The following is a 16,148-nucleotide window of genomic DNA, read 5'->3' as shown; positions in this document are numbered from 1 at the left end:
CAATTCTGTCACTGTCTACCTGGAGTTAGCCTCAGATCCCACAGGTTAATGGCTCAGTCCCACAAGACTGAGATGCCACTTCAGATGCAAATTGCAGTTCACCTTGTCACCTGTTCTTCTGATTGACTATAAATTGGAGGTTCCTATGACCTCCTTCTTGGGTTTGATAACTTGAAGAACTAAGGAAAACAGTTACTTGCTAGGTTACCACTTCATTATAAAAGGATACAACTCAGGAGCAGCCAGATACAAGAGATGTGCAGAACAAGGTAGATGGGAAGGGGACCAGAGCTTCCATACACTCTCCAGGTGTGACCCCCTCTCAGCATCTCCACGTGTTCACCAAACCAGAAGCCCTTCAAACACCTTCTGTTAGCGGATTTTTTGGAGGCTTCATTGCAAAGGTATGATTAAACTCAATCTCCAGTCCTTCTCCCTTACCTGGGCATGGTGTAGTGGGCTGAAAGTCCCAACCTAATTAATTATATACTTGGTTCCCTTGGCAACCAGCCCTCATCTGGAGGCTCTATAGGAGCGCCAGCCACCAGTCATGTCATTAAGCACACAGAAGGACACTTACCATCAAGCATTTTAGGAGCTGTGTCTAGGAGCCGAATAAGACCAATTATGAATTTCTTATTATAAATCACAGTATCGTAGTGCCCCAGTAACTTGACTGAACCCCTTCAGAATCTCATCATTAAATGTAAATGTCGCAGATTTAATATGTGTAAGTGATTTCCATTTCTTCAATCTTGAAATTTTTTTTTGTCTTGATACTTTTTCAGGCTTTTTCACATAGGTAGGTTACATCATTTTGTTTTATGTTCTACATGTATATATTGGGGCAGCACTTGTACCTTAGTTTTATTTTTAGATTTTATAATATTTTTATTTTTATATTCCCAGGTTTTTGATTGTCTGTGAACTTATTCTGTCTTCAAAAAAAAGAGTATAATTGAAATCTTAAAACAAAAATTCTCCCATTTTCCAGGGAGAACAAATGATACATACTCAGGATATTTATTCTAGTGTGATAGTTTTTTTAAGTTGAACCATATGAAATTACTGGTTTTGGAAGTAAAAATTGTTGAACACTGGCAGTTTTGTGTAGTTCACCTCATATATAGCATCATCCTTATATAATAATATGTATGTTACCCAGCCAGAGCTTTTTGGGATACTAAAAGGATGGGACATTATCTTCAGGTAATAGGACATTAGAGTTTAATAATTTGGGATTTCAGGAGATATTGAAATTTTTTCCTGGTGTTTCAAGTTCAAAAGTGGAATGAAAATTAGTAATTTGATCTTAGTTATTATATGTTATGTATCCTACCAGTGATGTTGGCTATCTTTGGATGTTGATATTGTAGATGTTTACTTTCATTTTTCATATATATATAAATCTTTATTTTACTTAAAGAGAGACAGAGTGTGAGGGATGGGCAGAGATAGAGGGAGACACAGAATCTGAAGCAGGCTCCGGACTCCTGAGCTATCAGCACAGAGCCTGATGCGGGGCTCAAACTCGCAAACCGTGACATCATGACCTGAGCCAAAGTCGGACACTTAAGTGACTGAGCCACCCAGGCGCCCCTCATCTTTATTTTAAGTGTAACTTAAAAAAAAAATTTTTTTTTAACGTTTATTTATTTTTGAGACAGAGAGAGACAGAGCATGAATGGGGGAGGGTCAGAGAGAGAGGGAGACACAGAATCCGAAACAGGCTCCAGGCTCTGAGTGGTCAGCACAGAGCCCGACACGGGGCTCGAACTCATGGACTGCGAGATCATGACCTGAGCTGAAGTTGGACGCTTAACCGACTGAGCCACCCAGGTGCCCCTAAATGTAACTTTTTTAAAAATACTTATTTATTTTTGAGAGAGAGAGAGAGAAAGAGAGAGAGAGACAGAGTACTAAAAGGGCAGGGACAGAGAGAGAGGGAGACACAGAATCTGAAGCAGGCTCCAGGCTCTGAGCTGTCAGCACAGAGACCAATGTGGGAGTCAAAGTAACGAACCGTGAGATCTGACTTAAGCTGAAGTCAGACGCTTAACTGACTAAGCCACTCAGGTGACCCTAAATTTAATTTTTAAAGCACTCATACTGAAGATCCCTAGCATTTGTTTAAATAAAGATTTGAAGAGTGGAACATTTCAGGGTAATTAATGATAAAGGTTAATTGGTGACCATGGGATACTTTGTCGAATTAGAGCTTAAGGTCACTGGAGTTGAAAATATGCATGAACCAAAAGGCAAAAGACAAGAGGCGTCAGTGATGACAGGAAGTGACTGGGTTGTTTATAAAAGGCTGAGATCCCTAGAGTGATTTGGCTGCTTAGATTGAACCAGACCAGAGTGGTTTGGAGTAGAAGACTGATTATTGGAAATGGGCAGGATATGCAGAAGTGGTAAGTCCCCTGTGAAGCATGGGGCGTGTGAGTATTTATCAGTTGATCAGCGTTTATTTGAAAGAATTCCAAGATAGACTTTATCTTTGGGAGGAGAGCAAGGTTTCAGTTAAGGTGGGAGTATTGAGTGAAAAATTTTAGGGTGGAGAAAAATTTATTACGGTGGATAGAAGAGTTGAAAGCTTTTGACAAATGCTAATTATTTTTTTACACTCACCCCCCACTCCTCCATGGTTTCTGCGGTAGTATGCTGTCTTGTGTTCGGGTTGTGTGGCTGCTGCTTTGCATTTCATGGTAGTTCGTGCGGGGTTGCTCCATCGTCCTTTGCCCATCTCTTAAACATTGCTGTTCTCCCTACCATGTCGTTTTTTCCTCATCTCTGCTGACTATACTGGTTGACATTGGGTGATTTTATTCATTATCATAGCTTCAGATTTATTGTTCTCCTTTATCATAGCTTTTAGATCTTTCTCTTTCCTCCCTGCTTTCCCTAGCAGAATTCTGTTAGTCCTTCAAGGTTCAGCCTTTCATTTGATTTCAGATCTAATTTCACTTATCCAGTTGCCTCTCCCCTGTTCCCCAGTTTTCCATCTAGGTTAGGAGCAACCTTCTCTTACATTCTGTGTGCATACCATCATCATCATGTTTACTATGCTATTTCAACTGTTGGCTTACTTTATTTTTCCCCTGGACTGAGTTCCATGAGGGCAAGGGCTATAGTTTTCTAAATCCTGTTCTTCCCAGTGTTTATTAGCAGTAAGTTATCAATTATATTACCCATTATGTATGTATTGCCACAGAAGAGAAGGTACTAATGTTAATAAAACCTTGAAAGTCTGCTTACCCTTACCAGTCATTAAAGAAATAAAAGGTTAAATAATGAGGTACTGTTTTCAAGAAATAGTATAGCTTAATGGTTTAACAGCATGAATTCTGGAGCAAGAGGGCTGCTGTGATTTGAACACCAGTTCTGCCACTTACGTTCTGAGTGGTCTCGGGCAAGTCATTTAGCTTTTCTGTGCTTTTCATTTTCCTAATGTGCAGTAGAACCTGTTTCACATCTTGTGATAAGTAGAAGTATTCATTTTTGTTATTTTACATTATACAACTTTTTTTTAAATTTTTTTTTAATGTTTATTTATTTTTGAGACAGAGAGAGGCAGAGCATGAATGGGGGAGGGGCAGAGAGAGGGAGACACAGAATCGGAAGCAGGCTCCAGGCTCTGAGCCATCAGCCCAGAGCCTGATGTGGGGCTCGAACTCACAAACCGTGAGATCGTGACCTGAGCTGAAGTCGGACGCTCAACCGACTGAGCCACCCAGGCGCTCCTGTTATTTTACATTTTAAAAATTGGTTCTGTTTATTTGGTTTAGATTAAGATAGTCGCTTATATATACTGGTGGTAGAAATTTAAATTTGTGTAGTGTTTCTGGAAAGCAGTTTAACATAATGAAGCCTTCCTATTTTGTTTTTTGATTAACTTCATTTTAATAATATATATTTTTTAAAAATCTTTCCTTTTTTTAAAAAAAGTATTTATTTATTTATTTGAGAGAGAGAGCAAGAAATGGAAGGGCAGAGAGAGGGGAACAGGGGATCTGAAGTGGGCTCTGTGCTGGCAGCAGTGAGCCCGATGTGGGTCTCAAACTCATAGACTGTGAGATCATGACCTGAGCCAAAGTCAGATGCTCAACCCAATGAACCACCCAGGCCCCCCTAATAATCTTTTAATAAAAGTTGAAATGCAGGCTCATGTTCCAGAATCACTCAGGCAAATAGCATAAATCTCTAGTAAGATGAGAATGGTTAAATATATTGTTGAATGTGATTTAGCAGTTAAAATGTTTGCATTTTAATGGCATGGGAAAAGGTTATGATGCAGTGGGTAAGATATCAAAGATTAAACATTACTGTAAACATGTTTTAAAAAAAATGCTTAAGGGACGCCTGGGTGTCTCAGTTGGTTGAGTCCAAGTTTGGCTCAGATCATGATCTCATGGTTTGTGAGTTCAGGCTTGCATCAGGCTCTGCACCGACAGTGTGGAGCCTGCTTGGGATTCTCTCTCTATCCCTCTGTCTCTGCCCGCCCCCTCCCCCCCCAATAAATAAACTTAAAAAAGAAGATAAAAAATACTTTAAAAATTAAAAGACATGCTTAAGAGGGAAGGAAATGTTAAGATGCTAACTTGTGATTGCTTTTGGGTGGTGGGATTTAACCTCTATGAAACTAATTTCTGTTTTTAAAATGGGGTTAACAACAGACATGTTGACATTAACTGCTAACAAATGAGGTAATTGGAAAGTATTTGGATGTTTTATATTTTTATTAAGTCACATTGTCATTTTTGTTCATTTGTATCTTAATAAAGTCTATATAAAGTCAATCCGTGTTGCATTAAAGAAGTATAGAATTGTGTTTTCTTAATTATTAAGTCTCTACATTTGCTTTTTAACATGGAACTTTCAGCTCTTTTTGTCTGCAATTTTTCATCCCTGCAATCCCTATTAAGTGCTCAGTTTTCTAGGAATTATTTTCCAAATGTGAAGTTATTTTATGATCGTGGTGATGCCAGTGTGGTTTGGTTTAGGCTTTTTTCCCCCTCTCTCTTTTGTCTGCAGCAACTGGAACAGATCCAGAAGGAGCTGAGTGTTTTGGAAGAGGATATTAAAAGAGTGGAAGTAAGAGATCAAGAATTTCTCACATCTCTAGCAATTTTCAGTTTCATGAAACTGTCCCTTTTCCTTTAAATTACTGCATTGAATTTATGGGATTTGTTTTCATTATATCGAAAGTAACAGATATTACTTTAGTTTTAATTCAGAGTGCATTTTTATAGAAAAAGCATTCTGAACACTATGATAAAATGTGTTCTAAATTTCTTTTCACTGTTTTATTGCCATAATTATTCTTGGGTAGATTGAAAAAAAATAATTTTCTTGGTATGCTATCATAGTAACTTAAATTAACTCCCACAAAACCCTCGGTTATTATTAAAATGATGTCACAGTTTTCTTCTTTTATTAAATAAATAATTCTTTTTGTATCTACCATGCTAAGGTTAATTTACAAAGAGTTAGGAGAACACAGGGACAATAGTTAGGCATTTATAGTATAATACAGTTTACTTATGGAAATCCATCGGAGGACCTTTTGGAGGGTCATAGACTATTATGTGACGTTATTTTCTGCAGCTACATTTACATTTAGTGTATGTTTTAAATTGTTCACATGTGTTGTAATTTTCTTTTGCTCATATGTAGAACATGTGAAATGATCTTGAGTTTAATATTTTGTGGAAATTCGGTATCCCACGTGACATTCCTAACTTGTTACTCCTATATTTATGTCCCTTGCTTGGCTGCATGATTGAACTGAGCTTGGATTACACAGAAGTAATTCTGTCAGATTATGTATCTTTAGTGGCATTTTGAAATTTGCTTTTTCATTAATCAAAAGAGCACGTAATAAAAGGCCTGTTGTTGGTATGAGTTAGAGGTACATAACTTACGCAATAATAGTTAATTAGGAGTCTTCTTCCTCTGAGTTAATGAGTTACAATTTAAGTCATTATTTTCAAAAGCTAGTATTTGAGTCAAGAGGACAGTTACTTTTCTTAATATTTGCAGGGATATTTTTAAAGTAGGCACATCCTATTTTTCTCTACTCAGAGAGCTGAACCTAATGATCCAGTTACCGTACTATTATGTGTATCTTCATATTAATCAGTAGATTCTCACTTGGATTAATGATTAGCTTGTTCACTGTTCACATCGTATACTGTACATCTCATCTGACATATTTACATTTGACCATTTCTACATTTGGTGACTTAATTCGGCATGAACAATATTTATTGAAGACTTTCTAGTTCTTTAAGAATGTGTACCATAGAAAGGCTATCTCTTAACTTTTTAAATATTCTTATTTTTGCACTCTGAGGAGAGGAAGCTTTGAGAAATTTGGATGTTGAGACAAAATGGACTAATAAAACCTGGGATTGGAAAGGAATATGATATATCTCATTTTGATTTACACTTCTTTTGTTTGGAGTGTCTCCTATAACTCAGATAATTGTGCTTTCAGGAAATGAGCGGCTTGTACTCTCCTGTCAGTGAGGATAGCACAGTGCCTCAATTTGAAGCTCCTTCTCCATCACACAGGTACAAAGCTTCAAACTTGTAATTACTTAGGATTTATGTTGCAAAATGCACATATGGTAGTAGTCCTTGGAAGCCTTTTCTGTGTAATGTACAAAACCCCTGAGAAATTACTTTTGGTCACGATGTAGAAATGAGATTCAGATGGCCCATCTGTTTCTTTAATGCTTTGAATTTTCATGCCATGAATAGTTAGTAGAATAAAGTAATATTATGAATTCACTGTTGGATTAAAAGTTTGGTGAATTTCTTGAAATAATAGTAGCTTTAAACATCTTGTAAATTAAAATCAGATGACCTTAAAAATCTATAATTGAAATGGTAGGTAATATTAGAGAAAAAGTTATAAAGTAAAACCTTGGGCTTTTCCCCTGACCTGTTGAATTTTCTTGGGCACATCACTTTCCCCAGATTGAAAATGAAGGCATTAAATCTGTTATTTAGATCTCCCTGGTATTTTCTTCATAACACTGCATTGTTAATTTGTCTTTTCTTCTATATGCTGTATGAGACCAGGGATTGTATTGGTTTTGCTTGTGATGGTTTCCCTGGGTTATAGAGTAGCAGTAGTGACTGACCTTATTCAGTAAGTATTTGTGAAATATAGTAAATGTCACTGGTTCCTTCTAGCTCTAAAGTTCTAGTGGATGAAATATATACTACCTGAAATTTGAATTTGAACTTTTTTGCTTGAATTGTTCAAAGGAAGAGTAATTTTACATGTTTTTAACTTGCCAGTCCATTTAGGATAATGGTCCAGTGGAAGCTTTTCAGACAGGTAGTTACAGGATAACACGTGGGTTATCAGGCTGTTCAGTGCCAGTATGAGACATTACACTACCCTTCAAAACCTCTGTCAGTTCAGGAAAACTCTGTATCTGATTTGGTATGATAGGCAGGGGAAAGGGGCACAAGGAATGTTCTAATGAACGAAGGTTCCTGGGATATTTGATATTTTCCTCATTAACCATTTGTGGAGAATCCTTGTGAGTTCAAGTTGATTCTGGAGTCACTTTAGCTGTTATTCAACTTTTTTTCCTTTATATTTTATTTTCTTTAAAACACTTGGGAATGACTCATTCTGTGGGATATTGTTATCATTAAGTTTAATGTTCACTTTCTGAAATATATGGGATCTTTGTCAACGGAATATTACGTGAGTGTATGCAGGTAAGCAAAAATTGTCATCTCACAAAATATTCACTAATAAATTGACAATTCCCATTGTCCTCTCTTGTTTAATAGTAGCGTTTCTTTTTATTGTGTCCATGTCTTTATTATTCAGTTTCTTACAGATGGGTTTTATTAACATGTGACAGTATAATATTACATTCATTTAATGGGCTCTCTTTATTGAATGCCTCCAATACTCTGGGCACCGTTCCAGCTGTTGGGAGTATGGTTGACAGACTCCCTGCCCTTTATTGGAGTTTACCTTTTGGTAGGTCTCTGTGTGAGATTGGGAGAGATACCAAACAAGCAAATTCATGATGTAGTAGTAGTACAAAGCATATAAGTAGTACCTTAGGAAGAAAAACTAGGCACATTATGGGTTGGCAACAGGATTCTATGTCAGTTTGTATAGTCTGGCTTCTCCGGGGAGGCAGTATTTAAGCTGACACATGAATGAGGTGTAAATATGATAGAAAGTCATGAGAGAGTTTTGAGCAGGAACTGATTTAGATTTTAAAATTTTTACTGGGGTACCCATGTGGAGGATGGAGGAGAGACTGTATCGGCCCTGCCATTGGAATTGTGGTAGAAAGTTAGGAAGCAAATAACAGTCTAGAAGAGAGGAGGTGGTGCCTTGGATTAGGATTTATTTTTTTGGATTATTTTAGTGGATGAAGAGATGAGAAGTGGTTGTATTAGAAAATAAACTAGCAGATCTTATGAAAGATACAGGGTTTCGTGAAGTCTGTGAAAACTTTGTTGGAGAACTACTAAAATCCTATGCATTATGCAAAGCTATTGTCAAATGAGGTTCTGGCAGAGTTAACCTGCTTAACAGTTGAAGAAGGGAAACAGATGTAAATGTAATATTTTCTTCAAAAGAGTGTTTTGGTATTTTCTTACAAGTAATTTGAATATTAAGGTTTGAAAGAGGCATTTGGGAAAAATGATGTAGCCCTTAACTACTCTTGGGAAATGATCCTTAAGATTAAGATGGGAAATTAAACATGATGGAAAGAATGTTATACTGTCAACATTTGAATTTTTTTTTATTTTTAGGAAATAGCATGTAGTTCCAATTATTATAACTTTCTTCCCCCATAATTATTAGGTGCATTAAGTTTTTTTAATGTTTGTTCATTTTTGAGACAGACAGACACACACACACACACACACACACACACACACACACACACACACACACACACACAATCTGAAGCAGGCTCCAGGCTCTGAGCTGTCAGCCTGGAGCCCGACGTGGGCTTGAACTTGGGAACAGTGAGATCATGACCTAGGCCAAAGTTGGATGCCCAACCAACTGAGCCACCCAGGCACCCCATATTAGCTTTATTATTTAAATGCCAGTTTTTGTTTTATTCCTCACTGTAATGTGTTTGGTTTCTTTTAAAGCAGGTTTGCCTTAAAAGCCGTTTTGTAGATTCATTTATTTTCTTCTTCTATTTCTTTTTTGTTTTAAATTTTTTTGATGTTTATTTATTTTTGAGAAACAGAGAGAAATAGAGCATGGGGGTGGGGAGGAGCAGAGAGAGGAGACACAGAATCTGAGGCAGTCTCCAGGCTCTGAGCTGTCAGTACAAAGCCTGTTGCGGGGCTCAAACTCATGAACTGTGAGATCATGACCTAAGCTGAAGTCAGATGCTTAACTGAGTGAGCCACCCAGGTGCTCCTCATTTATTTTCTTCTGTAATGAGTACCTCTTTATGTGTTGGGTCATTGAATCCCCTGCATAGATTCTAAGTTAATGATTAGCTAATGTAGTTAAAATGAAAGGAAAAATAAAAGACATACAAGAGTATTCTCCAGCCCCACTTCCCCCAGGATTTTATCTTTTATATACCATGATTAGCTGTAATTTTCATATCCTGTGTATTCTCTTTCTGCTGCTTTGTTTAAAAAAATTTTTTTTTCAACGTTTTTTATTTATTTTTGGGACAGAGAGAGACAGAGCATGAACGGGGGAGGGGCAGAGAGAGAGGGAGACACAGAATCGGAAACAGGCTCCAGGCTCCGAGCCATCAGCCCAGAGCCTGACGCAGGGCTCGAACTCACGGACCGCGAGATCGTGACCTGGCTGAAGTCGGATGCTTAACCGACTGCGCCATCCAGGCGCCCCTCTGCTGCTTTGTTTAGACCCTCAATATCACATGGAGTCTAGTAGTGGTCTTCTAACTATCCTCCTCCAGAGTATTGCCAGAAATCTGGTCGTGTTTCTTTCCTACTTAAAATCCTTCAGTGGCTTTCCACTGCATGTAAGTTGGTTTAGATCCAACTCTTTTGCATGGACTTCCATAATTTGTGTGTGTGTGTGTGTGTGTGTGTATGTGTGATTTAAGAATCGAATTTAAGTCCCCAAACAAGATGTTAAAATATCTTTGCTTATACCTGTTCCTTTTGCCTAGAAACTTCGGGTTCCTCTCTTAAATAGCTCCTCTTTTCCAACCCCTCCTCCCCAAGAATCCAACCAAGGGTGAACTCTTATCTTTTCTTTTTTGATATACTATTTCCCTAAAGACTGACAGGGGAGAAAGGAAGGAAGAAATAGAATTAACCACTTCAGAAAAACCCATTTCTGCTTTCTTTATTCTTGCTTCTGTGCTATGTGTACTAGTTTTTCTGTTTCCCATGCTGTGTTGTAATTTTGTGATTATTGAGTTTTTCTTATACTTATTTATTTTTATATGAGCATTTATACATAATAGGATGTAAACTATGTTTTTGAATAAATATGTATTTAACCTAGGATGTTATTTAATTTTCATTAGTTTGTGAGATTTTGATTGAAGCATGAGGTTTAGTATACTTAATAAGTAAACTAACATATAATCTTCAAAAAAAACCCCAAAGCTATCAGCCAAGCTTCAGTAGGGTGGGTTTGGGGAGGGGGGTGAGTGTGTGATCTTTCTTTGATAAATCAGGTATGGTTTTTAAAAAAATAGTTTTAAGCCTTCATCCATTACAAATTTCTCTTACTAGAATTAGCTTAAGCTTAAGATTGCTGTTCTCAGGGCCTTTTTAATTCTGCTTTAGATTGTGAGGAAGAAAGTCTCCACAGTTCCCAGTGAACTATAGTTTACACTTATTGTTACATATCTGTGTGTGTCAAATTATGAGTGAACTAGAGAATGATAGGCAAGCGCAGTCTCTCTTACCTGTTGCCAAATGGGATTGGTCCTTTTATCTGATAGTATCATTGTGAGTGAATATATCGTAATCCATTTTTATAGAGGATTATTAATATATGAGGCATTTTTAACTTTTTAGCTCAAACTTTACTAAAATGAAACGTTTCTGTTAAGATTTTCTTGTCAGTGACAGTGATGATTTTTATTTGTTTATTCTTTATTTCTGAGAGAGCACAGGCATGGTGGGATGGGCACAGAGAGGGGGACAGAGGATTTGAAGCGGGTTCCGCGCCGATAGCGGTGAGCCCATTGTGGTGCTGGAACTCACAAACCATGAGATCATGACCTGAGCCAAAGTTGCATGCTCAATCGACTGAGCCACCCAGGCATCCTGATGGTGATGATCCTTAGATTAAAACATTCTTAGACCAAAAAAATCTAGTATCTAAAATTTAGATTTTAAGTCCTCTCTGAAACCATTACCAGTAATTTTGCTTGTAAATTTTTACAAATTTCTTCTTTCACGTAGAAATTCTAGAATTCTACGATTTCTACATAGAAATTCTAGAATTCTACAATTTCTACCATAGAAATAATGGTCTCGCAATAGGTTTGTTGTCTTTAAGCAAGTATTTCAGAATTGTCACTTATTAGTTTCTTACCTCTGTGTTTTCAGAACTTCAGACAACTTTGTTTGAAGATGATGTGTTAGTTTAAGCTTCTCTGTTTGCTTAGGGTAGATATGCTGTAATACGATCCAGAGAATTATTGGAGTTAAATTTGCCAAATAACTTTTGCTTTCTTATGATAAAGTAGTTAAATATAATATAAATATTTACAGTAAATAAATTTTTTCTGGCCTAGATTCTCCAATCTTTAAAATGCCTTTACCCATAAGAGACTTCCTATTGATCACAAATTTAATTCATTTTTTTAAAAAGACACATTTATAAGTTTAAAATTTGAATTGCTTATTAAGATTTTCTGTGTATAAAAGAGGGAGGTTTATAAATAAAATAGAGATAAGACCTTTATACCTTTTATTTAACTTCTTTTATCAGATATTTTTGAGACTTACCTTTTATTTGTGTTTCCATCGTTTTTGACAAAGGTCCAGATGAATCAAAATGTAGGTATAATAGGAAGGAAAAGCAAGGGGTCACTTTATCAATGTAGAATTATTTATTATCAAGAATATATATGTAGGGTAGTGAATTTCTATGTTTTATATTTTGTATATACCTTGTGAATTTGTATATTTTATAATTTGATCGAGTAAACTAATGAAACTAAAGGAATATGATGTTTCATAATGGCTCTGGACTAGATTAAGAAATTCTTCTTTAGGGGGCCCCTGGGTGGCTTAGTCGGTTAAGTATCTAACTCTGGATTTTGGCTCAGGTCATGATCTCACAGTTCGTGAATTCGAGCCCCACAGCCATCTCTGCACTGACGGAGTGGAGCCTGCTTGGAATTCCTCTTTCCTCCTCTCCCTCCTTGCTCCTCCTCCTTCTCTCAAAATAAACATAAAAAAAATAATTTCTTTGACTCCCCTGTATCAGTGAGAGATTATATTTACCTTTAGTCATTAAAAAAAAAATGTGAGGGTGGTGGTGGTGGGTGGTGGTTTGAGATGGCTCTTTGGTTTAGTAGATGAAAATGGACCCACATTTCTTATTCTTGCGTGTCAGGTCTTTGGCTGGATTATGACTAGGGCTGTGTTAATGGATCCTTCTTCACATACTGATGCTTAAGTTCTTGGTACTTTTTGGTAATTATTATTGGTTCAATTGCTTTATTTTACTTAGGGAGATAACTTGTTTAAAATATAGGAATTGAAATGCTTTTATGGTCAAGGCTAACTCTGATCCTTAGAGTTTTGTCTCTATTATATATTTGAAAAATTTTCCCTACATAAACCTACAGTTTTTATTTAACCTTTATTTCCTTTATCCAAAAGGGGAATTGTAACCATATAGGAAATTCTCCACACATTTTTCTGTATCTCGAAGGTTAGGTGGATCTTAAGAAATCTCTGCTGTACCCGCATTGAGCACTTTTGAACATAAATGATGGTGTGGCTGTTTTTTAGTGAAGTTTCTATATGGTGTGGGAGAAATAGTAAAACCAGTTGATTGTTTTATTGTTCTGAGTAGTGAGGAGTTACTTGCCTTACACTGATGCTACACTATGCAAAGGAGTTGAAATTGAAGTCTTAGGAGATGAGGGACATTAAAGAATCTTACAGAATTTTCAACTTGATTTAAAACAAAAAGAAAGATAAAACACAGAAAACAAACTTCCTTGGCAATAATGTAGCGGGTACTCTTCATACATCTGCCATTTCTCATTAAATTGATAGGTAATAGAGAAGTAGCAAGTTATGAAGACCTTTTCTGAAACTGTGCACTTTCTTTATTTAGAATGTTTGAAGAATTTATTCTTCAGTCACTCAGGCAGTTTTGGAGGCCATATGACACATACGTAAAACTCTGCTTTAGTCCCTAGGGGTATAGTTGTGACTAAAACAGACCCTAGAACTCTGCTCTGATGGTTACATAGCTTTAGGATGAAAAATAAGTTGTGCTGGCACATTAATTATTCTGCTTAAGATATGTAAATAAGACTTTTCGATTCCAAGATTTAAAATAACCAAAATGCTTTTAACTCTAAAACTTTAGTAATTACATTTGATTTGTTGGCTTTTCAGGATTAAAAAAACACCTTTGAGTTCTTATTACTAAACTGTAATTTGTCACCACTTGATGATGTTAAAAGTCCATTCCAACTCTGAAATGTAAGGTGTGGCTACACCAAATTTCAGTGTGTGTAAGCATCCACCAAGACTCTTATTTGTAATGTAGAGTTTTGAACCCTATCCCCAAATCTGATCATTAGGTCTGAGGTAGATCCCAGAGATTTAAATGCAGGTGTGGGGGGTTCATACTTTAAAAGTATGTAAATATTGGTTTAGTAGATAGTGAACATGTCTGTATTACTGATATGTATTTAAATAAATCTTTAAATCAGATAGGATTTTTTCATAAGAGAAAGCTCAAATATTCAACACTAAAATTTTATATTCTTAGCTTATTTCATCTTTTATGGAGGATAAGGCAAAGATTTGTTTTACTCTCAAGTCTGTACAGTTATATATCCTTTTATAACGACTTAAGAACACCTGAAGTCAAAGCAAGACGAAACAAAAAACCCACCTGAAATCGAGTTTCTGGACTTGGAGAGCCAGGAAAATTAAAATTAAATGTTTGGGCAGGAAGCAAATTATTGGTTGATTCCATTCATATACTGTGATTGCATCCTCTTGCTGATGGCTTTTTTGTCCTGTCAGATTAGTCCTAGAGGAAACTTTTCACCCCTTTGATTATTATAGATATACCTTGGTTCTGGGAGGTCTGGAATGGGAGAGGCTGGGAAGACTAAAAGAATATATGGTAACCCTGTTTTACATATAAAGATAACTGTACATAAGCATAAAATTTTATGTGCTGTTACCATTTTCCATTTCTGCTGTTTACTGTCTCTCCACTACCCAAGTCCTAGTGTGTTTTTCCCACTCTCCAGATCCTCTATTTTGAATCTATTGTTGCTTTCCTTGCTTTTAAAGCCTTTTCTGAGGTTATTTCAGATAACTGGGTTTTTGTAACACTTAAGACTTGTGGTACCTGTATCATCTGACAATGAAAAATTTCTCCTGTGTGAATTATAACTAAATTGTAAACTATTTCCCCTCACTGGAAAATAGTAGTAGAATATAAAGTAGTTAAACACAGCACTTAGCCTAACACACTGGGACTTTCGCTAGTTTTAGTGGCAAATCAGTCTTGTCAGTCTTGTTTTTTTGAGCTTGCTCTTTTGTTTTTGAAATTCTACCAAGCAAGTAGAATTCCAGAGGCTGCAAAGCAATAGATTCAGACCTGTGCTTTCAGATATTTTCTATTATACTTGCTTTTTACATCTGTCAACAGTAAGTTTTTCCCTGAGGAAACTCTTCTTACCAAGAAAATTTTAAAATGAATTGCACTTTTGCTTTTGTTTTTTTAACTTTAAGAATAATTATGGAACTACAGACATTTTAAAAGGCAGTATAAGCATTAGGTTCATACAGTCCCCCTATGCACTGTGTAACTACAACACTTCCTAATCAACTACAATTTAAAAGGCACAATTAATAAGGGTATTGGGGTATTTATTTATTTATTTATGAAAGAGAGACAGAGAGAGAGACAGAGAGAGAGCGCGCGCGCAGGGGAGGGGCAGAGAGAGGGGGACAGAGGATCCGAAGTGGGCTCTGTGCTGACAGCAGAGAACCTGATGCGGGTCTTGAACCCACAACCATGAGATCATGACCTGAGCCGAAGGCAGACAGACACTTAACCAGCTGAGCCACCCAGGTGCCCCTGGGAATGTTCTTTAATTTTAGAGAGAGGACAAGCAGGGAAAGGGGGCAGAGGGAGGGGGAGAGAGAGAGAATCTTAAGCAGGCTCCGTGCTCGACAAGAGCCTGATGCAGGACTGGACCCCACTAGCCTGGGATAATGACCTGAGCTGAAATCAAGAGTTGGACGCTCAACTGACTGAGCCACCCAGGCACCTTGAAAATGTTTTTGGAGTTCTGAAATATTCCATTAACTTCTGCTCTTTGAAGAACAAACTGAATTTTTTTTTTTTTCCTCAGAGGCCATAGATGTGTACTCTAGAACCCAGTAGTTTTATTACTGAGCTAATGTTACATTTCTCAAATAAACCCAAGCTGTATGATGTATAGGTTCCCCAAACTTTTTTGGAAGCCTTTGGAGTCAGAAGTGTTTCAGTGTTTAGTATTCTGACTGTCACCTACCCCCTGCGCCCATATAATTATTACATAATAGTAATGGAGGAGTAAGAGGCAGTTCCATGTAATCAAGCACATTAATATTTTAGCATTGAAGCATGAATGTTCATGGTGAGTGAAATGAGGTCAGATCTGTTTAGGGAAGGTTTTACCTTCAAATAAGTCACAAAAAGTATTGCATTTATTTGATTTTTAGAGTTTTAGGAATTTGAGTTTTATATAATCCTTTTGAGCCCAATATTTGTATTTATTTGTTTATTTTGAGAGAGAGAACGGGAAGGCAGAGAGAGAAGGGGAGAGAGAATCCCAAGCAAGCTCCATGCTGTCAGCACAGGACCGACGTGGGGCCTGATCCCATGAACCTTGATGTCAGGAGTTGGGCATTTAACCAACTGAGCCACCCAGGTG

The 16,148-nt window shown here is 36.9% G+C and overlaps 1 protein-coding gene and 1 long non-coding RNA gene across 7 annotated transcripts in view; one reads left to right on the top strand and one right to left on the bottom strand.

The window, feature by feature from the left end:
* The window catches only part of COP1 (COP1 E3 ubiquitin ligase), a 259,243-nt gene that overhangs the window by 71,529 nt on the left and 171,566 nt on the right, over positions 1 to 16,148 (top strand). For 5 of the 6 annotated variants that reach the window (XM_045048918.1, XM_045048921.1, XM_023247685.2 and 2 more), the window contains exons 7-8: positions 5,035 to 5,094; positions 6,500 to 6,576. The exons of the other annotated variant lie outside the window; for it this stretch is intronic. In XM_045048918.1, coding sequence (XP_044904853.1) covers positions 5,035 to 5,094; positions 6,500 to 6,576 — 137 coding nt within the window. The remainder of the gene's footprint in view (positions 1 to 5,034; positions 5,095 to 6,499; positions 6,577 to 16,148) is intronic. 6 annotated transcript variants of the gene reach the window in all.
* LOC109495588 overlaps positions 1 to 16,148 on the bottom strand; it is a 62,747-nt gene that overhangs the window by 41,493 nt on the left and 5,106 nt on the right. The window contains exon 3 of the long non-coding RNA XR_002151074.3: positions 11,552 to 11,634. This is a non-coding gene — a long non-coding RNA (uncharacterized LOC109495588). The remainder of the gene's footprint in view (positions 1 to 11,551; positions 11,635 to 16,148) is intronic.

The sequence above is a fragment of the Felis catus genome, chromosome F1 (assembly GCF_018350175.1).
Source record: "Felis catus isolate Fca126 chromosome F1, F.catus_Fca126_mat1.0, whole genome shotgun sequence".
Classification (NCBI taxonomy): Eukaryota; Metazoa; Chordata; class Mammalia; order Carnivora; family Felidae; genus Felis; species Felis catus.
The sequence above is the reverse complement of the archived record's forward strand: the minus strand, read 5'-3'. Positions and strand labels throughout refer to the sequence as shown.